Source organism: Amyelois transitella, chromosome 3 (assembly GCF_032362555.1).
Source record: "Amyelois transitella isolate CPQ chromosome 3, ilAmyTran1.1, whole genome shotgun sequence".
Taxonomy (NCBI): domain Eukaryota; kingdom Metazoa; phylum Arthropoda; class Insecta; order Lepidoptera; family Pyralidae; genus Amyelois; species Amyelois transitella.
Genome location: NC_083506.1, coordinates 7,945,060 through 7,972,689, shown reverse-complemented (window position 1 = coordinate 7,972,689; position 27,630 = coordinate 7,945,060). Strand labels below are relative to the sequence as shown.

The 27,630-nt window shown below is 34.7% G+C and overlaps 1 protein-coding gene across 1 annotated transcript in view; it reads right to left on the bottom strand.

Moving 5' to 3' along the window:
* LOC106137807 (agrin-like) overlaps positions 1-22,627 on the bottom strand; it is a 45,545-nt gene extending 22,918 nt beyond the window's left edge. The window contains exons 1-8 of the mRNA XM_060950552.1: positions 21,841-22,627; positions 10,193-10,228; positions 7,785-7,994; positions 6,588-6,797; positions 5,011-5,235; positions 3,766-3,981; positions 3,294-3,515; positions 1,177-1,280 (exon numbers count right to left, since the gene is read on the bottom strand). Coding sequence (XP_060806535.1) covers positions 1,177-1,280; positions 3,294-3,515; positions 3,766-3,981; positions 5,011-5,235; positions 6,588-6,797; positions 7,785-7,994; positions 10,193-10,228; positions 21,841-22,627 — 2,010 coding nt within the window. The remainder of the gene's footprint in view (positions 1-1,176; positions 1,281-3,293; positions 3,516-3,765; positions 3,982-5,010; positions 5,236-6,587; positions 6,798-7,784; positions 7,995-10,192; positions 10,229-21,840) is intronic.
* Positions 22,628-27,630: the final 5,003 nt, after the last annotated feature.

Sequence of the window (27,630 nt, the reverse complement as noted above, 5' to 3'; positions counted from 1 at the left end):
TGGTATCAACGGTGTCATTAAACACGTAAAATGGCATTTGCAAAATGTTTTAATCAACTTCAAAGCACAAACCTAATGTTAAACATTTCAATCAACGTAACATAAACACGTCCTAACATCATTAGTGACCTCACCTATGCTTCAGTGCAATTGTGGTTGCACCGACCAATCAAGCCTTACTTTAAATTTACATCTTTTTATCATTTTTTTGTTATAATTGATTTGTCTTTCTTTCTTTTTTGTCCTCATGAGTTACAACTTTAGACCGTTAAGCTTCAAGGCCCGTTCCGCATTTAATTTCTAATGGTCTCATGCTTGCGGCCTCTTCAGTATTATTTTTATGCCTTTTTATAAGAAAAACAAGGTTCGCTGAGATAAAGATAGTATTGTTTGGATAGCCAAACAATCTTTGAAAACTATTACTTAGATTTAAACCAGTAGTCAAATTGTAACCAGTAACATTTTAATCAACGCATACAAGAGCATCCGAATAGTTCGTAATAAGTGGCATCACCTGCGCTTCAGTGCAATTGTGGCTTCGCTTACACCCTTTTACTTTAGGTTTCCATTAACTTATCAGTTTTTTCAAATACGTACTTATTATATTTTTTTTATTGATTACTAAATCTTAAGTTGTAAATAGGACACCAAAAAAAATTGTAAGCCTTAGCAGGTTTAGGGTTTGTCATATTTTAATATCAATACTTATTTTCTTCAGTTTTAACTGCGTTCCTAATAGCCCTTATTCGCGATCTTTTTTGAATTATTTCAAAAAGGCTAATTAGTACTAAGAAAGATGTTCTTTTAAACTTTCATACAATCATGACCACTATGACCTTTAGGATATAGTTTTGCTGGAAGTTACCCTAACAATACGATGAATGAACTAAACGCAACGCACACAAGGTCATCCCTATGGTTGGTTATTCGTAACCTCACCTGCATTTCACTGTAGTAACACCTACAAACTGAACTTTACTTTAGATTTCCATAAATTTATATAACAATCTCTAATAGTAATAATAGTTACATATTCACCTGCAAAATATGTATATATTAGCTAGAAATACCTCATACAACATGATCTTTGCCCAAACTTCAAAAGACACCGTAACCAGTAACATTTTAATCAACGTACACAAGGGCATCCCTTTAGTTCGTAATTAGTGACCTCACCTGCGCTTCAGTGCAGTTGTGGTTGCACCTACAAACTGGCCGGCCGGTGACGTCATCCATGGCGCAGTCACCCCCGCCTTGACAAACGATGTCGGCACACGACTCTGATTAACAAACACAATCAGTAGCTTAACAAGCTGACAATATATTGGCTATACTAATACCATGAAAGAATTTTAGGTGGCAACAAAATTCACTACACATTAAGTATCGAAACTAATAATATCAATGTGAAAGTCTGTATCTCTATTTCTCATGGACCACTAAGGTTCAATATAGGCTACTTTGTTTTAGGAATTCTCAGGGGAGCTTCGGACAAAAATAAGTATTTTTATAAGTAAGGAAGTTTCTTCGACGGTCCATACAAGTAGGTAAATACAAATTGTTCAAATTCAAATTGAGATAAGTAGTTTCAAGCCTAGAAGTATAAAGTCTTTTTTCTGTTCTCTAAGTCAATATCATAAAATAGCTAACTGTGAGGATGATGGTTTGGCCATGATGACTGAATTAATGAAGACAGATTAACGACAGGTATTTATAACGTAGATAATAATATGATGACTCATCATTTTTTTAAGAACTAGATTGTGGATGCCCTAATAAAGGAAATGTCAAGCATACCCGTAAATAATGTAAGAAAAGAGTGATACGTGTAGAAGAAAGAAAACAAGAAATCCGTTTGGATGGGCAGCAAGTTGAAATCAAGTCTTTTAGAGTTAAACATAAACTATTTGACAACATAAACAGTATGAACAGAGTGTTTCCTTTTAAGCTCCTACTAAATTTGTTACGAAACGTAGTTATTATTATTCAGAAGGTCGCTATTAAAGATAAATGAAATTCTTTATTTCTGAAAACATTTCAGTAAAGTCAACAAACAGTAGCACACAATTAACATACAATTCATTTTGTATTGCTAAATAAATAAAAGTTTCGTATTGTTATAATTTTTAAAAAGATTTTGATAAAAATGCTTTCTGGCTTTAAAAAACAGTAGCCAGCGAACAAAGTTATAACGAGAGGGAAATTAAACCAATAAGCTAGCATACTGACCCCAAATTGGCTTTAGGCGAAAAGCTTTGTCAGGAAGCTTTATAGATGATTGATTAATAATAAAACACGGAGGAAGCGGCGTTTTGAAAATTTGCGAGGTATGATGAAAACTTATTGTAAAATAAACTGAAAATTAAGGTATTAAATATTGTTTCTATGAAATCAATAGTGCCGAACATTGAATAATTGTATAGTCTTCGATCACCAATCCGTGTCAGTTTCAATTAGGACCTCCATAGGACCCATTTTAATCGCTAATTGACATTTCAGCGTGTTGTAAGTGACAGATTTTATACAATTAATTGGCACGTCTCAATCCGGTAAGCAAAACAAATGACTGCTGCATTCGGAAAGCGAAATTGATGAAACGGTCTTTACCCCATAATATTTACACAAAACATTTCTGTTATATCGATCACGTTTTTATATTTGATGTAAATGATATAATGAAATAAAAAAGAACCCTATTTAAAACACCGCAATATTCACTTTCAAGATAGATTTACAATCTCTAAATCAATTCAACAAATGATAACGAGAAAACGATCGTAAAATGCATATTGTTATGAAAATGTTTTAATATCAAAGAATGCGGCGCGCGCCACTTGAAATTTCATAAAAGAAAAATATTTCCATCAAGAGAATTGATAACGATTTTTATGTTGAATAGGAATTTTTAATGTATTTCTTCTGCCGCTACACTTTTTGTCGAGGGTGAAAGCTATTAAAAAGGCAAATAAAATATATTCTTTTACTTAGAACTTATAAAGAAATTCTTTTCTATGAATGACTACTGCAATTGCAAACGATTTTAACTTGATAAAATTATTTTTCATAAAGACCTAACTAACGTAATCGGTATGTAACAATGTAAAAAATGTAAAGGTCACACTTCTTTTTCTTTAAATACAAATAATGAAAAATTGGTATGGAAACACAGAATATATTATTATAAAGTTGCAAATTATTCTTCTAACTATAAAAAGGATTAACGCCAGGAGGAATAAAAAGATTCTTATCCTAAAAAGACTTGTTTTTAATTTAAGAACACAAAAATATCTTACGGCAAGTTCCATTATAAAGGACCCTCAGTTCTCCCTCCTTGATTCCTTCTTGGCAAGCGTGCATCCTCATCTTGCACTCGCTGCCGTACGTGTTTTGGTCGGACGCGCATACGGGAGCCAGCGCGGGGGCACACACCGGACAGGCGCATTGCGCCGTTCCGATGCGTGATACGCAAGCTCCGCCCCACGGACATGTAGCGCGTGCGCATGGATTTTCGACGCCTGTATAAATAACATAAACAAAACGCTAGAATAACAAAAGCCGCAATACTTTGGTAGTTTGAGGTGTAAGAAAATAACAATAATTATTCCCATATTTCGTTTTAATTATACAGCCCAATGTCTGAACTCTCCAAGAAAATCATTAGGCAAACTAAAAATAAAAATTAAGATCATCAGTACTATTATCAACAGTATGTATTGTATAAAATAAAGTATGTATAACTACGATTTATTATTATTTGATGCTCACCACAAGTTCCCATGTATGCCATCCGTATATCTCGATTTTCCAAACAAGATGCTCTTTCTAACAAACAAGGACTTTCGTACGTCCGGCCATCCGACCCACATACGGGACGAACCACAGCTTCGCAGTCCGGCCCGCAGCCACATACGGCAACACCGCGCGCATCCAGAGAGCAGTGTTCGCGTAGACCACATTTCACAGAGTCGCAGGGATGTTGGGCTGCCAATAATTTAAACTGTTTAAATACAGGAAAAACGAAGAATATTTGGAAGCAAAACAAATAACTCAAAAAACAAACCAACCACCAGTCAGTTTTTATATTATGTCATTTTCATCCACAAAATCTAAACGGTCGAGATTAACTATTAAATTTCCCAATTTACATCTCTCTCTGAAAGATCATATTACAGATATATATATACATAGAATAGAAAAAAGCAAGAACAGTGGCAGAGCTCAAACCCTTTAGGTATTAAATTTAATCAAATTATTTCATCCTTGTCTCAATATCTTTTGGGCCGTCGGTTTCAAAGCTCGTGTCCAATTACTTTCTTTAGAACAAAATGTCCCTTTTAACATGGGCGACGACAAAAGCTGACGCTTAGTATTTTCAAATAAAGATTTAATTTAAGATTAGAAGACAAGGCAAAGAATAGGTAACTACATTTTTCCCTTTAAGTCTCTCAAATTAATTTCGTTTTCAATATTCAGGGACATTGATTGGTCTAGTCTTGCTCATTAATTTTGAATTAAATTTTCTTGCGTGGCTTATTATCTTAGGATGTTCATGATCTGTAAATATCTTTGAGTCTCCATTCAAATATTAAGTCAAGTTTTGTGATTATTGGCTCTGTCTACACAAACGTGATCAGTGTACAACTGCAGGACTCACATTTTTTTAGCAAGTAAAAAATTAAAGTTGCTGTCTAGTCGAAAAATCCCAAAAACTGTTCGATTAAAAGGTTATATTTCGAATCCTGAAATAATTTGATTTCAATTAAATCAATTCATCATATTCCTTTGTCCACATTTCTGATTATAAGTTTGGATTGATAGTACCTAAAGTTGATATTGTTAAAGTAAATGCTGCAGTGCAGTTTGTTACCACTTCTTCTGCACGAATTACCCATAATAATGAATAATTGTCTTAACATACATACATATAGTCTCGTCTATATCCCTTGTGGGGTAGACAGAGAAAACAACAACAAACTTTTTTTTTATTTTGACTGTATTATTTACACTAACCTGAAGCACATTCTCCTCTATAAGCTATAGTGAGTTGCTGCCGTGTCCGACACGATTCCCGTCGCAGTGCGCACTCGCTCGGATAGTCCCGATAGTCGGAGCCGCATACGGCGGATCCGGGCCGGACGACGAGGTCACACGGCGGACCGCAGCGGCACGCCGGTTGACGAAGCTCGTTTAATTGACATACGCCGCCATCGGCGCATTCGTGTTCAGAACATGGATCTGGAGAAAAATGTTTCTTAAAGACGTCGGTAAAGTCGTTCAACGGTCGTGAAAATTCTTAGGCATTTCGAAAAAATCCATAAGGTTTGGAAATTAAAAAATGTGTTGCTCCAATTTGTAACAAATTAACAAACCAAAACTTCATTGATTAAGTTACATCAAACCAAGTTGTTAATATTTTAGTAAACAATACTAAAACATGCTGAATAAACAGTAATATTAGTTATCTGATTGCTTAATATAACCTTTTCATCATTTATTTAAATAGATAATTAAAAAAAGATAAAGTGTAATAGTTTATAGGGAACTAGCAAAGTAAACAACTTTACAAATGACTGCGATATTTGTGGGCTTTCGTACAAACGAAGTTCAATCGAATGTTCCGGTACAACTTTCGTGAAAAGGGTTAACTGAAAATAGGTACGCAGTAGATAAAGTAAAAGAGATTAAATTACTTTATGAAAGTAACGGGACCCAATTTTTTTGCTTGGCATCTAACAAATATTGAACAAAAGTTTGTAAGTAACTTGAGAAATTGCGAATAAAATATCTGTTATTTGCGGTACATTTGAGGCAAACAATATTAGGAGAACAAAACTTTTAATATACTTCAAAAACTAGAAACTAGTGATTTTTTATGAGAAGTTTATTTCAGAATTGGGTATCATTAATTTTATTTCTTCAATCTTGTAATCATTTAATTGACATTTTAAAGCCAGGCTTTTTATATAAAGTAATCGTAACGCATTGCTCCGCAGTTCTCCTTTCACTAGATTTTAACTGTCATCTTAACGCAAACAAAATGAAATGTTGACCCTTTTTGTATACTTCACGTCTATTATGAAGGAATGACCTATTCTTAACGAGATCCTTTTATACTCTCAAACATCGGCGCCAACAATACGAGGTCATTTGTTTTAATTAATTTTCCTCATTAAAGCCCGTCGAGGGTTGTGGCCGAGACTCTCGAAAAATGTTTTATTGCGTAATCGTTATTATACAATATGCAGGCTGTAAAATAATTTGCGTCTTAAATAAATATATATACATATTGAAGGAGAAAAATCTGGATAGAAATTTAATGAATGATAAGCAAGCCTTCAAATTAAAATAAAATTAATGAAAGTACCAACTGTTTAAAAATTTAGCAACTAGATGCGAATTTTTTTGCCTGATTGTGTCCAAAATACCAATATTAAACTTAATCGTAACCTACTCTTTCTTCTCCCTTCTGATGTGAATCTCTGTTACATCCTTAGCTCTCTGAAGAGAACCCCAGGATGTACATTTTGACTATTATCGTGGATACGGTAATTGAGGATTTTACACGTCACCAACGTCTGAATACTTACCGCATTTCCCGTGGTATTTCACAGTTATGTTAAGTTGATTTTCACACGCATGCTTGTCGAGATGACATACTGATGGGTATTCCTTGCCATCGGTGCCGCAAACTGGTTTCCTTCGCTGACAACTCCTGGCGCATCGGCACTCGGGTTGGCCATTCGTGACCACACATTTAGCTCCAGTAGGACACGTGACGCTGGTGCAGGGATCACCCGCTGTTGAGTAGATGACGAAATTAATTTGTGTCATATGCGTTTCAATTAAGCACTACGTATGTCTGCTAAGGTTTAACGATTAAACAATTGGACCAGTATAATACAAAGGAACAACAATGACGAAGACGAAGGTAAAGGCTTTTGTAAAATTATATATATCTTATACATATATATGTATATATATATATATATAATTTTAATAAATTAATAATATATATAAATATTTATGAAATGTGAATAAATATTTAATCTAATCAACAGAAGAGCGGCTAATATGAGTAGACATAGAAAAGTTTTCATTCCTTTTGATGAGAGTTTAACTTATATCTTTCTATTCCATTTCTTGATTAAACACACCTTCGTTTACCTATATACACGTACACGCTGTACGTCACAAATAAAACTTTAAAACATAAACTGGAAGAGCTTCTGGAGTTAACTTCTATTGCGCTTTATACGCAAAAATCAAACATTGTACATATATTGTACTGGAAAATTGTTGAAACAAGCTCTTCGGAACAGTAATATTTTCTTCAAGACAAAGAAAAGTTTTCTGTCTAGCTAAAATGTCATGGAAGAACTACGGACGCCATGCGAAAGCATATTTTTATGATGTGTAGCTCGAGATAATGGATTAACTTCGCATTTGTATTGTTTAGAAATTTAGAATGCTTCCTTTGTTCTCCTTTCCCTCGCTGAATAAAATTTGGTTAAGTCTTGTACTGTATTTGTGTAGAAAGTAGAATGGTAATATCTTATACTACAAACATTTTACGACGTCGCATCATACTTATGATTTTAACTTGAACTTTTCCATAAAGGAGCGAAACGCTGCGGAAATGTGTACTCTCAAGAATGTGCGATTGAAATTTTATTTTTGTATTTCCCTTCTGTTTATTCAAGGCTTATCTCGAAAGTAAATTTATAATTTCAAGCGTAAAGGCGATTCAACCAGTCGATTGACTCTTTAAAGGGCTTCATACGTACCGCATTCGCCCTCATGTTTGACGCGGAGGTTCAGCCGCCTCTCACAGGCTTCTTTCCTCAAGTAGCAGTGGTTGCGGTAGGTGCGGCCGGCGGTGGAGCACACGGCGGCGGGCGACGCCGGGCAGCTGGTCGGACACGCGCAGTGCGCTCGCCCGTCGCCGAGGGACACGCATTCGGCGCCCCACCGACAGAATGTCTTCTCGCACGCTTCTGAAATTTTGATATATATTAATCTGTCTAAATAATTAATATTATACTAGCTGCCCCGGCAAACGTTTTTTGCCATATAAGTAATTTTTAAGTAATTTCTAGTTAAAAAAAAATTTTAAGGTTGGATAACCCTTTTTACTAAGGGGTATGAAAAATAGATGTTGGCCGATTCTCAGACCTACTCAATATGCTTACAAAATTTTATGAGAATCGGTCGAGCCATTTCGGAGGAGTACGGTAACGAAAATTGTCACACGAGAATTTATATATAAGATATCGCCACAGTGCGATTTGAACACACAATTACTCGAAGAGAATAACTGAACCTTTCTGTCATCTAAGCTTAACTTTTGTATTGAAATATGGACAAGTTAATTTAAAGCAAAGGGCCCCAAAACGCAACTCTTACTAGTTTCTAAAAAGGATATACTACACTTGAACTGGTATAACACGGTATTCAATATTATATAAATCGGATCAACAAAATTATAGAATAAGTAAAAGACTCAAAATGATCTTTAATCTTACGTAACGTTATAGTAGCAGATAAAACTCAAAGGACTTTGCCGAGTGGCTACGAATACCCTAATCAATGGCATTGTTGTAACGTCGAGAGCGCTAATAAAATCAGGATTCTGCGATGCGGGCTTAGCAAGGTGAACTCTTTGAAGAAGCCGTAATTCTTCAGCTAACTTCGCAAAGAATGACACAATTTCCAATTTTCCACCTGGGGAAACGGAGCCGTGACTAAATTATTGAAGAGACTGAAATAAGATGCGAACATCCGCTTTGCCGCTGGATTGTGTTAGCGTTGACTCCAGGGATTACTGATTTCTATCGTCTAGTTAAAATTCTGAGCAGCTATTGTCGGCCGCAAAGTCACACAGCGGCTTGGCAAAAGTTAATTTACAATTTTCGTCTCCATTTCAAAGCGCTTTCGATTGTAAGCTTAAAAGTTTTTGTGATCTTTTGAAAACATTGATTGTCCATTATTATATGAGAATGTACATTTGATTTGATTTAAAATATATGCTTAACTTTTTCATAAGTTTGTAAGATCGCAGACATTATTCCAATAATATGCAAAAGGTTTGTACCTCGATAGAATAGATGTAAACAACCTTATTAAAAGTAATAAAATGTATCAACCATAAACGACGAGATATTTGAGAAGAAAAAAATACCTATTCACATTTATTTCATTCACACCAAACCTTATTTATATCCCATTTGGTAACGTTTGTCTCTTGTGGAAATCGAGCATCAGAATTCAACCGCGAACTCATTTCCTTGACTTTTATATAACAGCTGAGACGAATCCGCTTAAAGAAAAGAAAGCAACCGGAAATAACAATTTCGTAAGAAACAAACAAAATGTTAGAATCCCTGTAAGAGAAGCCCGAGATAAATGAACGCAGGAGGGGAGATAAAAATGATGGCGGATGCTTCGTGAATGGAAGAAAATTAGGAAATTCACCGCAACGCTTTTTATGCCGAAGGCTGTTTAAATTATGTAACATATTACATAAGCACTTTTACGCGTATCAAAGCATATGAGGAAGCTACGAACCTTATTAACTTCAGTGTGGCTAAGGACTAAAGAACGTTAGTAAAAATACTGAAATAAGGTCGACAAGCAGTGGAGGGGAAAATCGTTAACATATATAGTGTCTTGGTAGACCTTTGTACGAGTATTAAAAATACCGTGCCGTGTGGTTCCCGGCACGAATACAAAAAAGAATAGGACCACTCCATCTCTACCCATGGATGTCGTAAAAGGCAACTAACTTGGGATTCTTTTTTAGGCGATGGGCTAGCAACCTGTCACTATTTGAATCTCAATTCTATCATTAAGCCAAATAGCTGAACGTGGCCATTCAGTCCTTTCAAGACTGTTAGCTCTGTCTACCTCGCAAGGGATATAGACGTGAACATATGTATGTATGTATGTATTAAAAATACATTTTGTAATACATGTACGTATTGATTGACGATCGTATGAAAGATTCCTGGTGAAGGCGAACTTTAGAATATAAGCTATAGATTTAGAATAAATCCCTGTAAATACATACAATATCTTTCGTAAAAAAAAATTATTACACATGGCATAAATTGGGCATTTTGCAATAGGTAGCGCTACGCTAACAGAATCAAAATATCTTAAAACTATTTTCAATTAATAAAATAAAAAGACTTACCTTCAGGGACAGGTGGCCTGGGTTGATAATGTAAATCTGAAACAATAAAAAAAGTTAAATTAGCATCACCTATTAGGATTATTTATCTGTTCAAAAAGTTCTAAAAATTGACTGGAAAAGAATGCTACTAGCATTAAGTGAGGCTCCATAAAGCTTTAAATAAATAAATAGAATATTGTTATCAAGTATATGGTCATTCGTGGCTTTTGCACGTTATTCCACCCGAGTGTAACCTTTAATTTTGCTTGTCTCGTTGCCGTTACAATTTTGGTTAAAAATTTTATTTTATTAGTGAGGAAGTAACCTAGATTAATGCCAGAATGAAGAAGAAGAAAATATCAACGATTGCTTTAATTTTGCAGTTTATTGTATGCGCAATAATGTAAATTACAATTATCTAACCATCAAACCACACACGTCAATTGGATTTAGCGTTTATAGTAGTATGTGCACTGTATATAATAATGTTGCCACTACGGCAATATGCCATTTCAACGATCATGAAATACCTAATAAAACAAATGATACCGATAGTCGAAACGAGATTCTACTAATAGGCTAGCTGTTCGCAATTTATTTGGTTTTTAACACGAATAAATGTAAGAATAGCATGATATCTTATTTATCCCATTAAAAGGTGTTTACTATAAAGTTGTTTAAGATCCTTTAATTTCATAATAATACTATCTTTCGCCCATGCCTCCCTTTACGTGAAAATCCTATGTCTTGTTCTGTATTCTAAACTATATGTATACAAAATTCCATGGAGATTGGTTCAGTGGTTTCCACGTGAAAGACGGAGAAACTAACATATTATCCCGTTAATAATACTGTTATGAGAAAATTACGATAATATTGTGAATACTAATAAATTGGAGATGGATTATGTACTTAAGTAGAAGGCGAGAATAATTTGATCAAATTTTAATCATCATCCAGATGGAAGTCCTTAATTTGTCTGGCATATTTAAAATGGCTATAATACAAACATATAGCAATTTCCATACACAATCTATTTAAATCCCTATATTTAATAACCATACAGTGACACATATTCAAAAATTTATTCGAAGGTTTATTGCTATACTCGTAATATTTTATAGCTACTCTCTATTTTCCAATTTGTATTGCAAACCACAATAATGTAATTGTGCAACTGCATTGCCCGCAACAGTGACTACCCATCGACCACTGCATTTCGTCATTCAGATTTATGTCGTAATTGAAAATATTTAATCACTTTAAAAACAATGGGTAAAATCTGATGTGGGTCAACTTTGCTTTAAATGTTTTCCAGTAATATCTAGAATATCTTGTATTTTAAGGTAGTTTATACAACATACTCTAAACATTCTTAAGATTTCTTAAGTTTAAAAATTGGGGACAAGCGCGTATTCTAGTGTACTGTAATGTTTGTTATGACCATACTGCCAAATAAAACCTTGCGGTGGCTTGGCAACACTTAAATAATCCTTTAATTTTTTTATCCCATTATATTTTCAATTTATTTTTTTATTTTGACGTGTCGCTTGTAGTTATCTGTCGGAAAGCAAACAGAGCAAATATTTATTTCACTACGAAAATATTTTGTGTTCAAGTAAAGAAGCGGGCGACTTGGGCTGCATTTTTATACAAAACACGTTTAAGCTCGACGTAGAGCCTGCATTGTAAGCCGAATACAATTTTCCACTGAGATTGGACATTCAATGCGCATTTTGTTGTTAGACAGTACAGATAAATGTATTTTTTTTTCAACACAATACTTTTAATTTTAAATCATTCCTCATTGAACAGTCAGAATAAAAAATAAGTATGAAGTTAGCCTGAAGTATGTTGAACAATATTGGTAGACCAGTGCGGGAGTAAGGTAATGTTTATGAAATACTTATTTTATATTATAGTATCTCATATTTTTTTAATGCTCTTTCATAGGCTAAGTGCTCCTAGTAGTACAGAAGACAACATCCGAAAGCAGTTTCTTGGGCTCTTGGAGATCAGTTCATCATAATTTTACTCAGTCTTTGCCTACACAAAAACCATCTCTAATGCATGCAGGCACGCATGACAAACATATATTATACTAACATCATAATACCTCCAAACATTCAGTCTGAACAACTCTACACCTTCTCGAAATTGTCTTCTATGAAAATACGAAACATAGAAAAAGGATATCACGTAATATTATTACGACACGTACAAGCTTTCAGTGAGATTACTCGAAATCCTATATAGAAACACGAATTCTCCAAGTTCATTTTATTATTTTCCTTATATGAAACACATTGAGCACTTAACTGTATATGATCAGGGTATCTGAAGAACTTAAAATAAATGTACAAGTCACGAATTGAATATCGCATCATTTTATTCGTTCTCGTGTTCCTTATTTCTAATATTATATAGACTTTAAGTAATTGCTCCAAACGCCAATTTTGTCAGAATTATAAACATAAATTCTTTTGTATATTTCATTCATTAGATAATTCAGTCAAACAATAGTTGGGTGAAAATGTTTTAAAAATGACATATAAAAAATAAAAATCTAAATAACTCTACCTCATTGAATTTCATATTCTAAAATAACAGGTAAGCCAGTGAAATCTGAATTTGAAACTTTTTCCGAGTTCCTACTATCCCCTTTGATGCCGTATTCATCAGCTTGGAGATTATTTAAATGCTTTTGAAGAGAGAAAATCATACTGCGACGTCTTTATAAATTTAGGTTGGTACCATTTCATGAATATTAAACGGAAGGGTTCATTAAAAGTTATTTTAATCCGATCTTCCCTTGGTGCATGATAATTAGTTTACCTTGCATTCTTGTGTCAGCTCTCGGATTAAATGTGAAAAAATCATCATTTAAAAGGTAAAAGGACAGGATTTACGAAGGGTTTTTCATTTTGCAGAGATTAATTTCATCTTAGGTCGGGACATAACATTTGGGAATGTGACACAAAGAGGTCGCGGCTAATGGGTTGGGAGTCGGGATAAATATAAAATACAACAAGAGGTTGGCACGAGCCGCAAGCCGGGTGTTCTGGGCGGCGCGCCATATTGTTTTATTGCAAATTGGTTGGACGTAGACCGCGCTGTCCTTTACATATACGAGGCTATTAAACTACGGCCAGTGTCCAGTCACGTGTTAAACGAATCCGATAGCTGCATACAATGTTAGACGGAGCAGCGACTCTACTGACACGTAACTAAGGCTTAGAGATACAGACGGCATGCGAATGGCAGCCGATGCCGTTCGACTGGATGCCGCTGTAAAATTTCTGCTTTTTATTCAGCTAGATTTTATTTTCAGTTCACGATACATACCTTTTCAGTATTTCTTTTTTGTGTTTTGTATATTGTTTTTCTAATCATTTTCTGAGACTTTAATTTTAAACATACGTAGATAGATAAAGTCATTATAAAAAAATAAAAAAAAATATTATTGCATCATAAGTGTGTACAAAGGCGAACTTAACTTTACATTTTGGTGAAAGAAAACCAAACATTACATTGGCACAGAGTAATATAAATTAATGTTTAAACATAATTGTATTGTACAAACAGAATATATATCTTGTAATTATGTATTACATAACCTACATATGTATATACGATCACGTCTTTATCCCTTAAGGCGTAGACAGAGCCAACAGTCTTGCAAAGACTAATTTCGAAGAATTGCTGACTATAATATAGAATACCTGAACGGAATGTCCTAGAGGACAATACAAAAGAAGACTTTAAGCTTTAGACATACCTAAACCTTTTAAGGTTTAGTTTAGGATCACAGCAAAACATAAATACATGCTGTCTTTAATCAAGCACGTGCTTAACTCTAGCTGTTTTGTATTAGTTTATTGATACGTGATGAGAACGTCATTACGTAAATAAACATATGTGTCAAACTTTTAGCTGGTATGGTAAAGAATTATTTAAGACATTCACAAAAAAATATATCAATTTTATTTTTTTTCCTTATTCTAGCTCAAATTATTCTAGATACGTACATACGTCTTATAAACCTACATGTTCAACGAAACTGGAAACAACAAAACATGAATTTAAGTAACTTGCGAATCTAATAGGGAGGCAGACTTACTTGATAGTACTATGTGTCTGGTATTGGTTTGTTCCATTATTCCGATACGAATACCAACGTATTAGATAATATCAGATTCTGGTATGCGCTGAAGGATAATTGATCTATCTTGAAGTCATACCACCGGTTTAAAAACCAAGATATCAATTTTCGAACCCTCTTATAGTTCTATAAATATTGAAAATCTTTTTTACGTTTCTGAAGAAAGTTCACAATAATAAATGAAGTTGCAAGCGAAAACTAACTGAATGTAAACAAACGAAGAACGCTCAACGTTACCAAATCAAAGCTGCCAAACCGAATATGGAAATGAAAATGACATTATTTATATCGGAGCGTAAGCGAAAACAATCCCCGATTCATAACGAAATACCGTTTATTCGGCGGAATGTAAATGAGCTAGATAGAATCAATGCAATATCATTACCGGGTTATCAGATGTCAGCGTTGGGTTTACATTAAATTTTATGAATCACGCACCGCCTCGGCCCGTGTTCCTAAACCATACGATAATTGTGTATGAAGCTATAATTTATACAACGATAATGAATATGACTAACGGTGCTGTAGCACGAAGGTTTTTACCTTAATAAGTGGCACCAAGTCACAAAAAATGTGCACAAAGGGTATTGAATTATGTCTCCAGGGGAAACCTTTCATGAGGCGACGCCTGAGCCCATTAAGTTTTCAGCTGCTATTCATTTAACTCGGCTTATAACTGATAGTTATAGTTGTCAAATTATACCAAGCATGGTTTCGGCAATGACATACAATTTGGAGTTTGAAATTGAATGATAGAATATTTTCATCAGGTTATAGCAATATTGTCTTTAAATCAATCTTTGTAATGAAACCTTCTCTTAGAAGGTCATGCACTACCCAAGGAACGTAGTTACAATGACGTACATGCCAAAAATTTTGACTTTGATATAATTATGTGAGTAACTATTCCATGATAGTCGTGATATGAGATGAGAAGCCAAATACTGGGTAATCCAATAATAATTACTAATTAACAATACCAATCATCTGTAAAGAACCGACGTAGACAGCGATTGTTCAGACGGAATAATACTCTCGTTAGAAGGAATTCGACTTGATAATAAGAACCTACAATAAAGCGCAAATATATAAATAATATAAATGGATATAAGTACATTTTTTTTTGCTTACTATTATCAACAAGAATTACAAATACAATTTTGTTGACAAAATTAAATAGCGAAAGGCTAATTAAATTAGGATTCTTCTTGTAGGTGATATAACAACCTTTCACTTTTTAAATTCTATCACTATCACTAGCCATTCAGCTGAATGTAGCCTTTCACGACTGTTGACTTTGTCCGCTTTGCAAGGGATGTAAACTTGATTTTATGTATGTAGAGACAAAATTAGTAGGTCACGCAAAAAGATATTATAATAGGCACGTATTTATGCAATTAACATCGCTTAAATACATGTTTTACAGTACTACAATCAATCACATCGACAAAACTCCAGCAGCGAAACAGTTTAACGTGGACGATGATAACAATCAAGCATGATAAAGATCTGCAGATCTGGTTGTGTGTTAGACACGGCTTCGGTCTAACCACTGGTAGCGAGTGCGTGATTGCGCTTGACACCCGTAATATCCGGCCGCTGCCCACCGATGGTATCAATTTCAATTTGTTGCGGTGCTATAACTGCCGCCTCTGCTCGATTCGTATGAATCGATCTCACTCTAGTTTCCTGTTGCGCTCACACCGGACTTAATCTCGGATCGGACGATTGAAATGCTCGCTCGGAATCATTGGTGTTTATGGCACCGATATCTATTTAATTTCGTGTTCAGCGAAATCCAATAATCACATCGCTCGCTTGAAATAAATCTGTATTCCGGCGATGGAAACACAAGTTTCATATTTCGTTCGATATAAAAATGAAGCTAGCTCATATTATCGATTGCCAAGTAAGTGTGGCTTTAAACTATATCAAAGATAAATATTAATTGGTACTACCTTCTGTAACACAAACGAATTCATAACGGTAACTCGATAGAAATCACTAAATTGGTTAAACAATAAAATGTTCCCTGTGGTTCCCAGTATATAATAAAATGCTTCAAAGTAAAACACTGTTAGTAAACTAAACAATAACAAGATCTCTGGCAAAAATTTGATTAATTTAAATAGGAAAAGCACCCTCCCGCTATAACGAGACATTATGTAAGTTCACCCTTTAATTAACCTAAAGTAACCAAATTGTTCTCAAATAAATCAAGGACCGAGAAGCAGTAAATCAACGGGACTCACTTGATCGTATAATTTGTTACACAACATAAACCGTGAAGTACGACCGAGTTAGAGTACATATTCATGTGCGACGTATTACAAATTCGAATCCTTGCATTCGACAAGAATTCTGTGTTCAAACGGCGTGAAAATTAATCGATCGATTAGCCATTCGCGCTCCGCTTCAAAAGCTAAAGTTAAACGTGACTGGTGGAATGGTCCCCAGCCATCGGTGGAAATTAATTCTGCCGGTGAAAAAAAAAAACGGATGAATCGTTTCGACTTTTCGACAATCCATTGCGCGGAGTTTCGAGTAACCTTTCCACTGTTCTACACGGCTCGTAGTTTGTTAACAGAGTCAATACAGTTTCGAATATTGCTTTGCTTATTGTTTCGTTGCCATGAAAGCAGACTACGGTATTAGTTTTATTTAAAAACTTTTTACTATATTTAAGTGTTCAGCGAAGTGAATTGAAAATTGAATCTTATCAGTGTTAGCAAGATAAAAATATTACAGTTGTGGTTGTCATTGCAGTTGAATTATACTTATTCCAAGATTCACGATTTGATTAAATTTATGGAGACGTTGCGCTTATTATAACTACAAAGGTATTTCTTATGAATGATTTTAATAATGAAATATGAATTATGTGTATTCAGGTGTAACAAACCGACGTATAAAGTTTTTTGATATATGTCAAAGTTGTTTGCATATTCCGTCGCCAGGTGTCATTTCGTTACCACATTTCTAGCGCAAAATCACAATTTTCAGTTCAGTTGCAGTCGTCTCTTTTTGTCTCCTGGTAGATAGTTTTTAGACCGGATAGACTATGAAAATTTGCGTAGAGAGCGTAGTGCATCCGAAAATCTACAGTAGCGGTTCGTTGCTAATATACGTACTCGCGAATAGAATTCAAAAGTGCAAGAGAGAAAAAGTTTGAATAATTTTCATTTTAGGCTTATGGTTAACTACGGCATATTATTATGTTAAAGAGAAATAGCTAGGTATATATAGTTTTTTTAAGCATACATTTACTACATTTGGTGAAGATGATGAGTAATTCACTTCGGAAATAGATAAATGTCATTAATAACTTCTTATGTACAATTAATGGCGCGGCTTTGGTTAAGGACAGAATGCCAATATATGCTAACATTAATAAACAATAACCCTTAATCCACTTCATCTATGAATCCATGATAAGGGTTCCTTAACTTGTTGTAGGCTGTCACCGGGTAGGATCTGGGAGCATAATTTATTTAGCTTCCAATTAAGTGGCAAATTGCTCCGTTGCTTCCGTCTGTGCAACAATAGCCTTTCCATTCAGTCCAGCTTTTAGCTAGTGTTCATGAATAAGGACTAGAACACTAACCAACCTTACTAAATACTAAATTCGATTTAATAATTTATGTCCATTTGTAAAATAGTTGCATTCACTTTGTATTACAAATTTTCAACTTAATTTTACGTCTATCAAATTATCGTGGCCTGTTCAGATCTTAGAACCATACATTTCATCAATAAGGCCTACTGTTTTACTGTTAGTGGCATTGGCTTACTGCTCCGAAATTAAAATAAAATTAAAATTAAACTTTCTGCTTACCACTCCAAAAAATAACAATTTTTTCAGTATTTTGTCGCCAAAATGACGAAAAAAAATTTTCGGAGGTATCAGTCACATTTACTGTCTATGACATGCCCTTGTATTAATAATAAACAGGTAAAAAAACAGTCGGAAGTATATTTTGTCATAGGTAGAAGGCAAAACAAAACTATGTTAATTTATAAAAATAAAAAAAAACTTATAGAACAAACAAAAGAAGACAAGAGCAAAAATTCAGCTTTTGTTAAAAAATTCTGGCCAATTTTTCTGATTAATTAAAAAGAATTTCAACGAAGAAAAGTTAGCATTTCATTAATTAAAAGTTATTGGAAAGCGTCGAAGTTGGGGTCCTGCTCGGCGGCATACGTCGGGGGTGCGAATTTAGGTTTCGCACCCACTCAACATTGCTAGTCACATTTTTATCCCTAATCGAGTAGACAGAGCCAATAGTTCAAATACACAGGACTCAAAGACTTCTCTAACCCAAGAGAAAATTTTCTCAATTTCGTAAGGAATAAAGACGTGACTTTATGTACTTTGTCCACGGGAACAGCAAGTAAACAAATTTTCACGGACGGTACAACGGGCATAAACTATTACTAGTTTATGCCCGTTGTACTATATATGCCCGTTGTATAGCCATCAAGGTAAACTTTAGGTACTTGATAGTACTATAGATCGGTATGTATAAGGAGTACGAGAAATAGATTACTTGCGTTAAGTGGATGCTAGACTTGAATTCGGTTCGTGTTTCGCTAGTAGCGCGCGACTGGGACGCGACGGGAAAATGAATTATCCTCAGCAGTCATTCCATTATTCTGACTATTATAAGATAGAGACAAGAAAACGTTAATTAGTTTTGAACATGGTTATAATAGATACAGTGTCGGATGTTGCAGCGCTAGTTTTAATTGGTAATTTTGTTATGGTAAAAAAAATGTAATGTTAACCTGAATGTTCCACACCCATTAAGTCGTTACAACGATTACATACATACATACACTCGCGTCCATATTCCTTGCGGTGTAGAAAGAGTCAGAAACTGATAGGGCACGTTCAGCTGTTGGTCTTAATGATAGAATTGAGATTCAACTAGTGACAGGTTGCTAGCCCATGGCGTAAAAAAATCCCAAGTTTGCAAGCCTATCCCTCAGTCGCCTTTTTCGCATCCATGGGAAAAAGAGATGGAGTGGTCTTATTCTTAATTTATTTACATATTGTAGCAATTTGTAAAGTACAATAGGCGGACTTAATGCTTATAGCATTATCTAACAGTCTACCATTGGAGAGAACCTTTGTGTGGGTGATAATAAATAATTTATAGTAAACATATCTACTATACTATATTAACTATTAACCTACCTATAGTAAATTTATACATCACTATATATTGTTTACGGGAACCACATGGCTTAATGTTATAACATGGCTTAATGTTATAACATTAAGCCATGTGGTTCCCATAATAAAAACAATGCAGATAAATTTTATTGTGCTTCGATGTTGACTAAGTATAAATACAAGGATATAGGGATCGTAGTAAAATTGTATTATCTGCCTACTCTTGCGCGACTAAATGGTGTAAATACGTTTATTTTTTAGTAAAGGTTTAAGGTAGATTTTGTGCCTCGGTACTATGTGAAAAAGTGGGGATTAAATTATAAAATAATAAATGAAAAGACATCCAAATTTAAATTCCAATTTGTACAAATGAATTCTTAATTCCAATAGTTTTACCGCAATTTGAAAATCCGGCTCAGTGCGCCGGCGGGCCGCTGAAATTAATGTCCTGCCAGCGAGAAAAACGAGTAGAACGGCACCTTTTCTACCTGGTTCGCACCAAGCTATTTCAGTTTTCTCTGTTAATTTAACCTATCCTATTATTATCTTATATTATTAAATGAGCAACATTTTTTTAATAAATATTATTTTAACGATTTCGTTGAAATTTGATAGATTGAGCAATTTGAGTCTAAGATTTTTTTGTTTTTTTTTTTTTATATATTTTTATCCAAAAACAATATTTCACATGTAAGTATAAGATGAGTAGGATAATTATAACGCCGCTCGCGCGCTACTGTTGATAATAAGAACAACCAGTTACTATATCTTATATGACAAATACAACAGCGCAGATATGGAATAGAATCAGTCAGGTCACAATACAAAACAACATAACTAATACAAAGAGAAAATCAAAACAACGACAAGAACTGTGTTAAAATAGAATTAGGTTTCACTGCTGGTAGGTATACTCGTAATACTTCTTCTTTACTAATATAGATTTTGAATCATAACTAACGAGGGTCACTACCTATTTCCCCACTAATATTCAATAATTAGTTGCCTACATAATTTCTTGTCATGTGGCAGTCTTTGAATGAACTGTGGGCTCAAGACCAAACAATATTACCTCAAGAGGGAGATTATCCCGTACCCAGTTTATTTCAATCAATCATACAAATTTTAACATAAGCATTATCATTAAATTTTTAAAGTACACTAAGTGCCGTGTGGTTCCCGGCACCAATACAAAAATGAAATGGGAACACTCCATCTCTTTCCCATGGATGTCGTAAAAGGCGACTAAGGGATAGGCTTACAAACTTGGGATTCTTTTTTAGGCGATGGGCTAGCAACCTGTCACTATTTGAATTTCAATTCTATCATTAAGTCAAATAGCTGAACGTGGCCATTCAGTCTTTTCAAGACTATTGGCTCTGTCTACCCCGCAAGGGATATAGACGTGACCATATATGTATGTACACTAAGAAACACATGGACAAGATGATAAAATCACATAATTTTATGTCTTTTAATGAAGACGGATACTCAAATTAAATATAATTCCTCAAAACAAAGCATAACCGAGAATTCTCAATTTTCAATAATACTATTATCCTTTTCATTGACTCTCAAATACTTAAGTTCCACAATTATATCAGAAATATATCAAAAGGAATTTAATTAAATGGAACGCTCTTTATATTTAGTCGTTGAGTCGTCGTAAATCATATTAAACTGAGTATTTTTTTAACATCTTTGGTTGACCATTGTGAAATTCGCATTAATTATGAGTTTTGTTTTTGCTTATTAAATACTCAAACCTAGCATGTATTTTTAACTTTATATTGGAACTTCCATAATAAGCCTGAATTTAAAATAAAAACGATTTTTGAATTGGAAAAGTATTATGAAATATTTTTGAAACCCTAATTTTTCTCGTACAAATTCATGTATTTTTCACAAAGCTGCGCTCGGCCAGTGACGCTTGCAAAATAAAATATCCTGAAAACGTCACGGCTAACGTAAGTTTATAGCCAGCTTTAGCAGGCGTATGATCAAACTGATCTATTCATCCAAGAGTGAAAAACCCGTCTGCGTCAACGACATTTGCTATTCCCCCTCTGCATAATATACATATTCACTCTTTTTGCAAAACAAAGACGTAGAAAGCTGTTTTTAGGGTCGGTATAACTTTCAAATAACGATATAATTTATATAATAATTTTCAGTGTTGCACATTATCTTATACATTAAATCATTACTAAGTACAATGATTTAACACACACTATCACATGTTTGAACAATGTAAATTTTTTGTAATAATAAAAAATAAACAAAAAGTTCATAGACATGATACGGTACCATATTAGTGAAAAAAATACTTACAATTATTAGTCAATAGGAACCCTGTAGACACGCCCAACAAGACTAGAAAAAACAAGAGCAGTAGACCTATGAGTGCAGGTCTGCAGTAATGAATCCAACAATAGTCCTCTGAATTCGCGGCGGGGGCACTGGGCGATAATCCACAACACTTGCTACAACCAGACTCGGATGAATTTGTTGATCTCACTACGGTACTATTTCCTTGCTGGTTCACTATCACCCCTTGCACTGGAGCCTCGCTCCCTTGTCCATACATAGCATTTTTTTCTGAAAGCCGAGCGAACCCCGAACTGTCATCATCTTGCGGGTTCCCGTACACCCCATACGATGCAACCATATCCACTCCTGATAGCGACCTCGTAGTTTCATTACCTGCATCTTGAATGACATTATTGTCGGTACTAGGCCAGCACTCGCAGGAACATCTGTCCTCTTTTCGTCTCTGCCTTGGCAGCGTTGCTTCAGCCCTTCGTACAGGGACATCAGTTTTCTTCTCTTCTTCTTTTTTAATTTTGGCATCTTGAGGTATTGTTTCGTGGTTGACATCGTACGTTGGTTGTAAACTTTTGTGGTTTTCTATGTACCAGTGTCGTTCTTCGGCTCGAAGCGTGGTGTCGTTATTGCCCTCGTACACATCGGCGTAATTAGCTAGCGGGTGTGAAGAGGGGCTGTAAACGGGGCCGGCAGTGAGTTGGCCGTATCCGCGGTCGTACTGCGGCGGCCGGTTATTGGTCGCGTAATAAGTAGTGGATGCAGGCGCGGCATAATCGTAACCCGGCCTGTTCATCTTCAACGCTCAATCGCCTCATTTGCGCTTATGCTTCACTGTTGATGACATCATCGATGGAGCTACGGATAAATAGCTTTATAACCCAGACGAATGTGCTAAATTAAATTTATCTAATATATTACGATGCATTTGTTTTAAAACTCGTTAACTAATAACATACCTACCTATGGTATGTACCCACGTACATACATATATATAATTACGTCTATATCCCTTGCGGGGTAGACAGAGCTAACAGTTTTGAAAATACTGATAGGCCACGTTTAGCTACATTACGTATATTACTCACGTACATTCATACTATAAATATTTCATGCGTAAACGGAAGACACCTCTGATCGCTAGGCGAACTTCGCTGATTCTGTTACGCGTTACACTCGAAGGCAGAAAGTTATAGAGTTAAATATACATCTGTTTATCTCAATTACCTCACTTGTTCGGTGGTGGTATTTATCTTTTGTGTTACGCTACGCGCGCAGCTCTCCTGTACCCGACGAAGATAGACAAAGAAGTAGCAACGTGTGCAAATAAACTCCCCTAACATAAATTAACGGTATTTATATCCCTGATTTTGACACATGAGATTTATGTAACTCGACTACAAAGCCGCTAGAATACAATGCGAAACAGGTATCAAAGTCGTGATTTAATTATTTCATATACGTCACTGTTATACATCAATTTTGCTGACTACACAAAAGTTTATCGCATTAATAATGGATCGTTGACCTTTTAACGAAGTCGAAAACAAAGTTTTCTGTGAATCCCTGCGATAGCTAGGATAATCCGTTCCAATTAATTAAATTAAAAACAAACAAAAGTCATTACATTAGAGTTAGGGGATAGTAGCTTACGAGTATAATAGGCGGCCCTTCTGGAAAAACTGTGGCACCCTTGCCTTTTACATTCATGTCACCAATAAGAAACTAGATTTTACCAGGGCCGTTGCGTCCGTGATAATTTCCGAAAATCCTATCTTAGTAGGCATTCTGGGCTAAAAATGTTGTAAACTGTTAGTTTCAACAATTTTTGATGATTTATTTTTACGGTTTCTCTGCTTTGATACACATCGCCTTTGTAATAATGTAACACTTAGTGAAAAATTCAGTCTTTATAGAATTCTTAGAAGACCAAAATTAAAAACTTGATTCTAGTTAAGTTACTCTGGAACATAGAATAAAAATAACTAATCCCAAATAGAAATATAAAAAGGAATTAAAAAAAGTTTCGAGTATTTCCTTTTAGAGTATCTGTGCCTTTAATAAATAAAGGCTCTAATTGAATCATCGAGTCGACCACTTCTGTAATTAAAAATACTCCGACTGCTTCCTAGAGATTTAAAGTACTCGTCTAAATTATTTTGCTGTAATCAGGAAAGTTTCCATTTAATTAATTAAATGTGTACCTACGTTGAACATTCGCAAAGAAAAGTTATTAATATCAATTAACACGTTGACTGGAAGGAACGCAATCAAATAAATTTTAATTTTATGAACTTCATTTGAGCTGTAATTACTAAATCTACAGAGCGTTTATTTAGTTACTAGCGTATGCCTGCGTTTCCGCTTGCGAAGTAAAAAAAAATCACGTTAACTTTCGTTCCCGGAGGGTATTTCATGATATTCTCCTTTAGAGAACCCTAGACCATATAACGAAGTCGAAATCTTTCTGTGCTTTGATGTGTGAGTCAGTCAGTGTCCTAAACAGAAAAATATAATTTGCTTTCCAAATGAAGTAGGTACTGCATTTTAAATCCATTATATACTAAAAGTGACTATAGTTCCCAAGAATAACTTTATTGCTAAGCTTATAAGCTCATTATACTGAGAATATTTCACAATAGTACGGCGGGTACTTTCAGTGGAAATGGACTCATTAAGCCACCGACACTGTTTCTAATTGAATATGAAACTTTGTTATGAAACGAAACTCCTCATGGAAGCATGCCCTGTATTATTTTAACTAATAAATGTAGTTACTTATGTTATTGTGCTCTCACTTTCCCGCCCTAGGCGATTTGGAGGGCAGACTAGTTAATCATTTAGGGGTAAATGTCAAAAACAGTTGCTACAGTTATGATAAGTCATAACTATGGAAATGTCTGTGTGAAGTTGCCACGAAGTTGCTGAAACAAGTTTAACCCCTGATGTGCTTTCAGTGGATATTATTCCTGACTTACGAGTGACTTGTAATTAACGACCAGTTTTATGAGAAGTTTAGTACTTAAACTGGAATACGTTTTCTAATATAATATTTTTATGCTTTTAAAAAAGTAGGTTTTCTATTTAGATTTGGCGCATTTTATGTATCAAAGATAAAACAAAATATTTATTTATGTTTATGTAGATTTAATAATTTCATATAGTTAATCAATTAATAAATATATAAGAAACAATTTACACAGATTGAGTTAGCCTCGAAGTAAGTTCGAGACTTGTGTTACGAAATACTAACTCAACTATACTATATTTTTATAATGAATATATATATTGACAAACATCCAAAACCCCAGACAATTAAAAAAAAGTTCGTTTCTTATTATTCCCTGGCCGGGATTCCAATCCGAGAACTCCGATGTCAGAGACAAGCGCACTACCACTGCGCCACAGAAAGAACTCAGTCAATATCAATGATTTAAATATAATTTTATTAATATTAAACGCTATTCAAACTTTCTCAAATACAAAATAGTATTATAAAACACAATACTAAAACAACATTATAATTAGCTAATTATTAGCATAGTTGATCTGGTAATTATAGACGTGATTAAATATAATTATAGGGAAAAGAAGGCACTTTTTATTTTAAATCGTACAAAAAAAGGAAGGCACTTGTCATAGTATTTTATATGAACACGATAAAATATTTTTGTTGCATCAGTGTATTCTAGCTTTGCTAGCTTTGCTTAAAAAAGTAAAGGAAGTCCTGGTATGCACCAGTACATCTCAATTCCATTATTAAGCCATACATTTAAACGTGGCCTATCAGACTGTTGGCTCGGCCTACCCAGAAAGGGATAAAGACATGATTATTATGTATGTTTGTTACATAAAATTATTATCTGAGTTCTTCACTTCTATGCAAAGGGGTCCAGGATGCAACATTGACTATGATCTTAGATTGGCTAAGATTTTGCACATTTTTGCCGCTGCAACCTTCGAAGGGGAATCTAACCTTTATTGGATTATGGACATCACACATCCATTTGCCTAAATATGTAGATAGAAGCATTGGTTAGTACGAGAACTCATGTACAGAACGGAGAAAATTATTATCTGTGTAAATGAAAGCAAAACGTTATTGGTGGACTATAATTATCATACCCGTTCCAATGTGCAAAGCCCGCCGGCAAGGAAGTGTCACCTGCAGAGAGAGATGACCACACCATGATTTTGGTTTGTATAGGCGGAAATTTTTCTCGGTAAGCGACTTTTGGTGTACCTATGACTCTTTACTTATTATGACTTATGACGTTCCCTGAAACGTTGCGGATATTGACTTGTCCAATGGTGGTTGTTGGCGAAACCAAATACATTATAAGGCATTTTCTACTAAAGGAAAAATCAGAAATAACGCCAAACGTATAAAGTTACTTCAAATTTTTACAAACATACAACTGAGTTCCCGCCGACTTCGCTTATATTTAGCATTCAAATAATAGGTATATTTTAGACCTGTTATGGACAGATTTCCGAAATCGTCTTGGAAGTAATGCGCCGGTTAGCGGTTAAAAAATACCAATCGTTTTATTAACAAAGGATATAAAACTTGTATACATATAATCATGTCTATATCCCTTGCAGGGTAAACAGAAGTTCAACTGTTTAGCGTAATTATACAATTGAAATTTTCTATTTAAATTTCAATCCTATCATTAAGTAACTCGTATATGACACAAAGTTTTTTTTGCTGACTTTTAATTCCACCTCGTGCCCTACTTAACTTAAAGGTGAACAATTTTTGGTATTACGAGTATTTATATAAATTTTGTATTCATACACCTGTTAATTGATACGTGCTTATTTCCTGTAATGAACGAAGGATTTTCTATACTGTTTATTTATTGACACCAAAGTAACAGAACAATAATTTAACCCCTGACCCGAGGGCCTTTGCGTGTGACCCTCAGGTGAGTTGGAGCAGCACTAGTTTATGGTCACGACATAAACTGGAATAAATTGACCAAATCGGTTCATGATCGCATAATAAACATTCGACATAATTTATACAATGAACTGAAAGAAACATGTTTGTTGCTAGATTAAAAAACACATTTTGGTGAGAACATGAAATATTTTTAGTCTGCAATATCTTCAACAAAGTTAATTGGTCGTGAGTATTTGTGAATATCGCTAATTGACGTTACACATTCTATCAATTAGGTACGCAAATAACCTTGCAAATAAAAGTAAAATACGTTTAATTGGATGATGTTATTAAATTTAATTTACTGAAGTTGTGCTTACATATTCCTCTTGTTAAAATAAAGTTTAAGTTACTAGTATTATTACGAGTAATAAAGAATAATTCTTTTATCCAGTGTATTTTGATAGAATTAAAATAATAACTTTTTGCAGTAAATGCATCGTAATATATTGGATAATTATAATGTAATATATCACAACTGGTTCATTCTAATCATCGAAATTGTGACAGACCACGTCGGCCGATGAACCCAGCACCCATACAACAGAACTGGCACATTCACATACATGTAGCACTAACACGCGTAGCACTAAGCACATTCGTAGACCCCGCCGTTCTACGGTAGGAACTCATTGTAGCAGTCAATTGAAAATTTAAATTGTTCGTAATCGTAGCTATGCTACGAAAAGGCTCCGCGGTAACGTAGCCCCGCGTGAACGGCGTAGCGCGAACTGCCAACTACCCGAACCAACCCCATTTCCCTCCCGCCCCGCCTAACCCCTGTCACCGCCACACTTCGCCTAAATCCAGACGAGTTTTCATTAATGTTGTTATCGGTGTAAAAGTTCGGC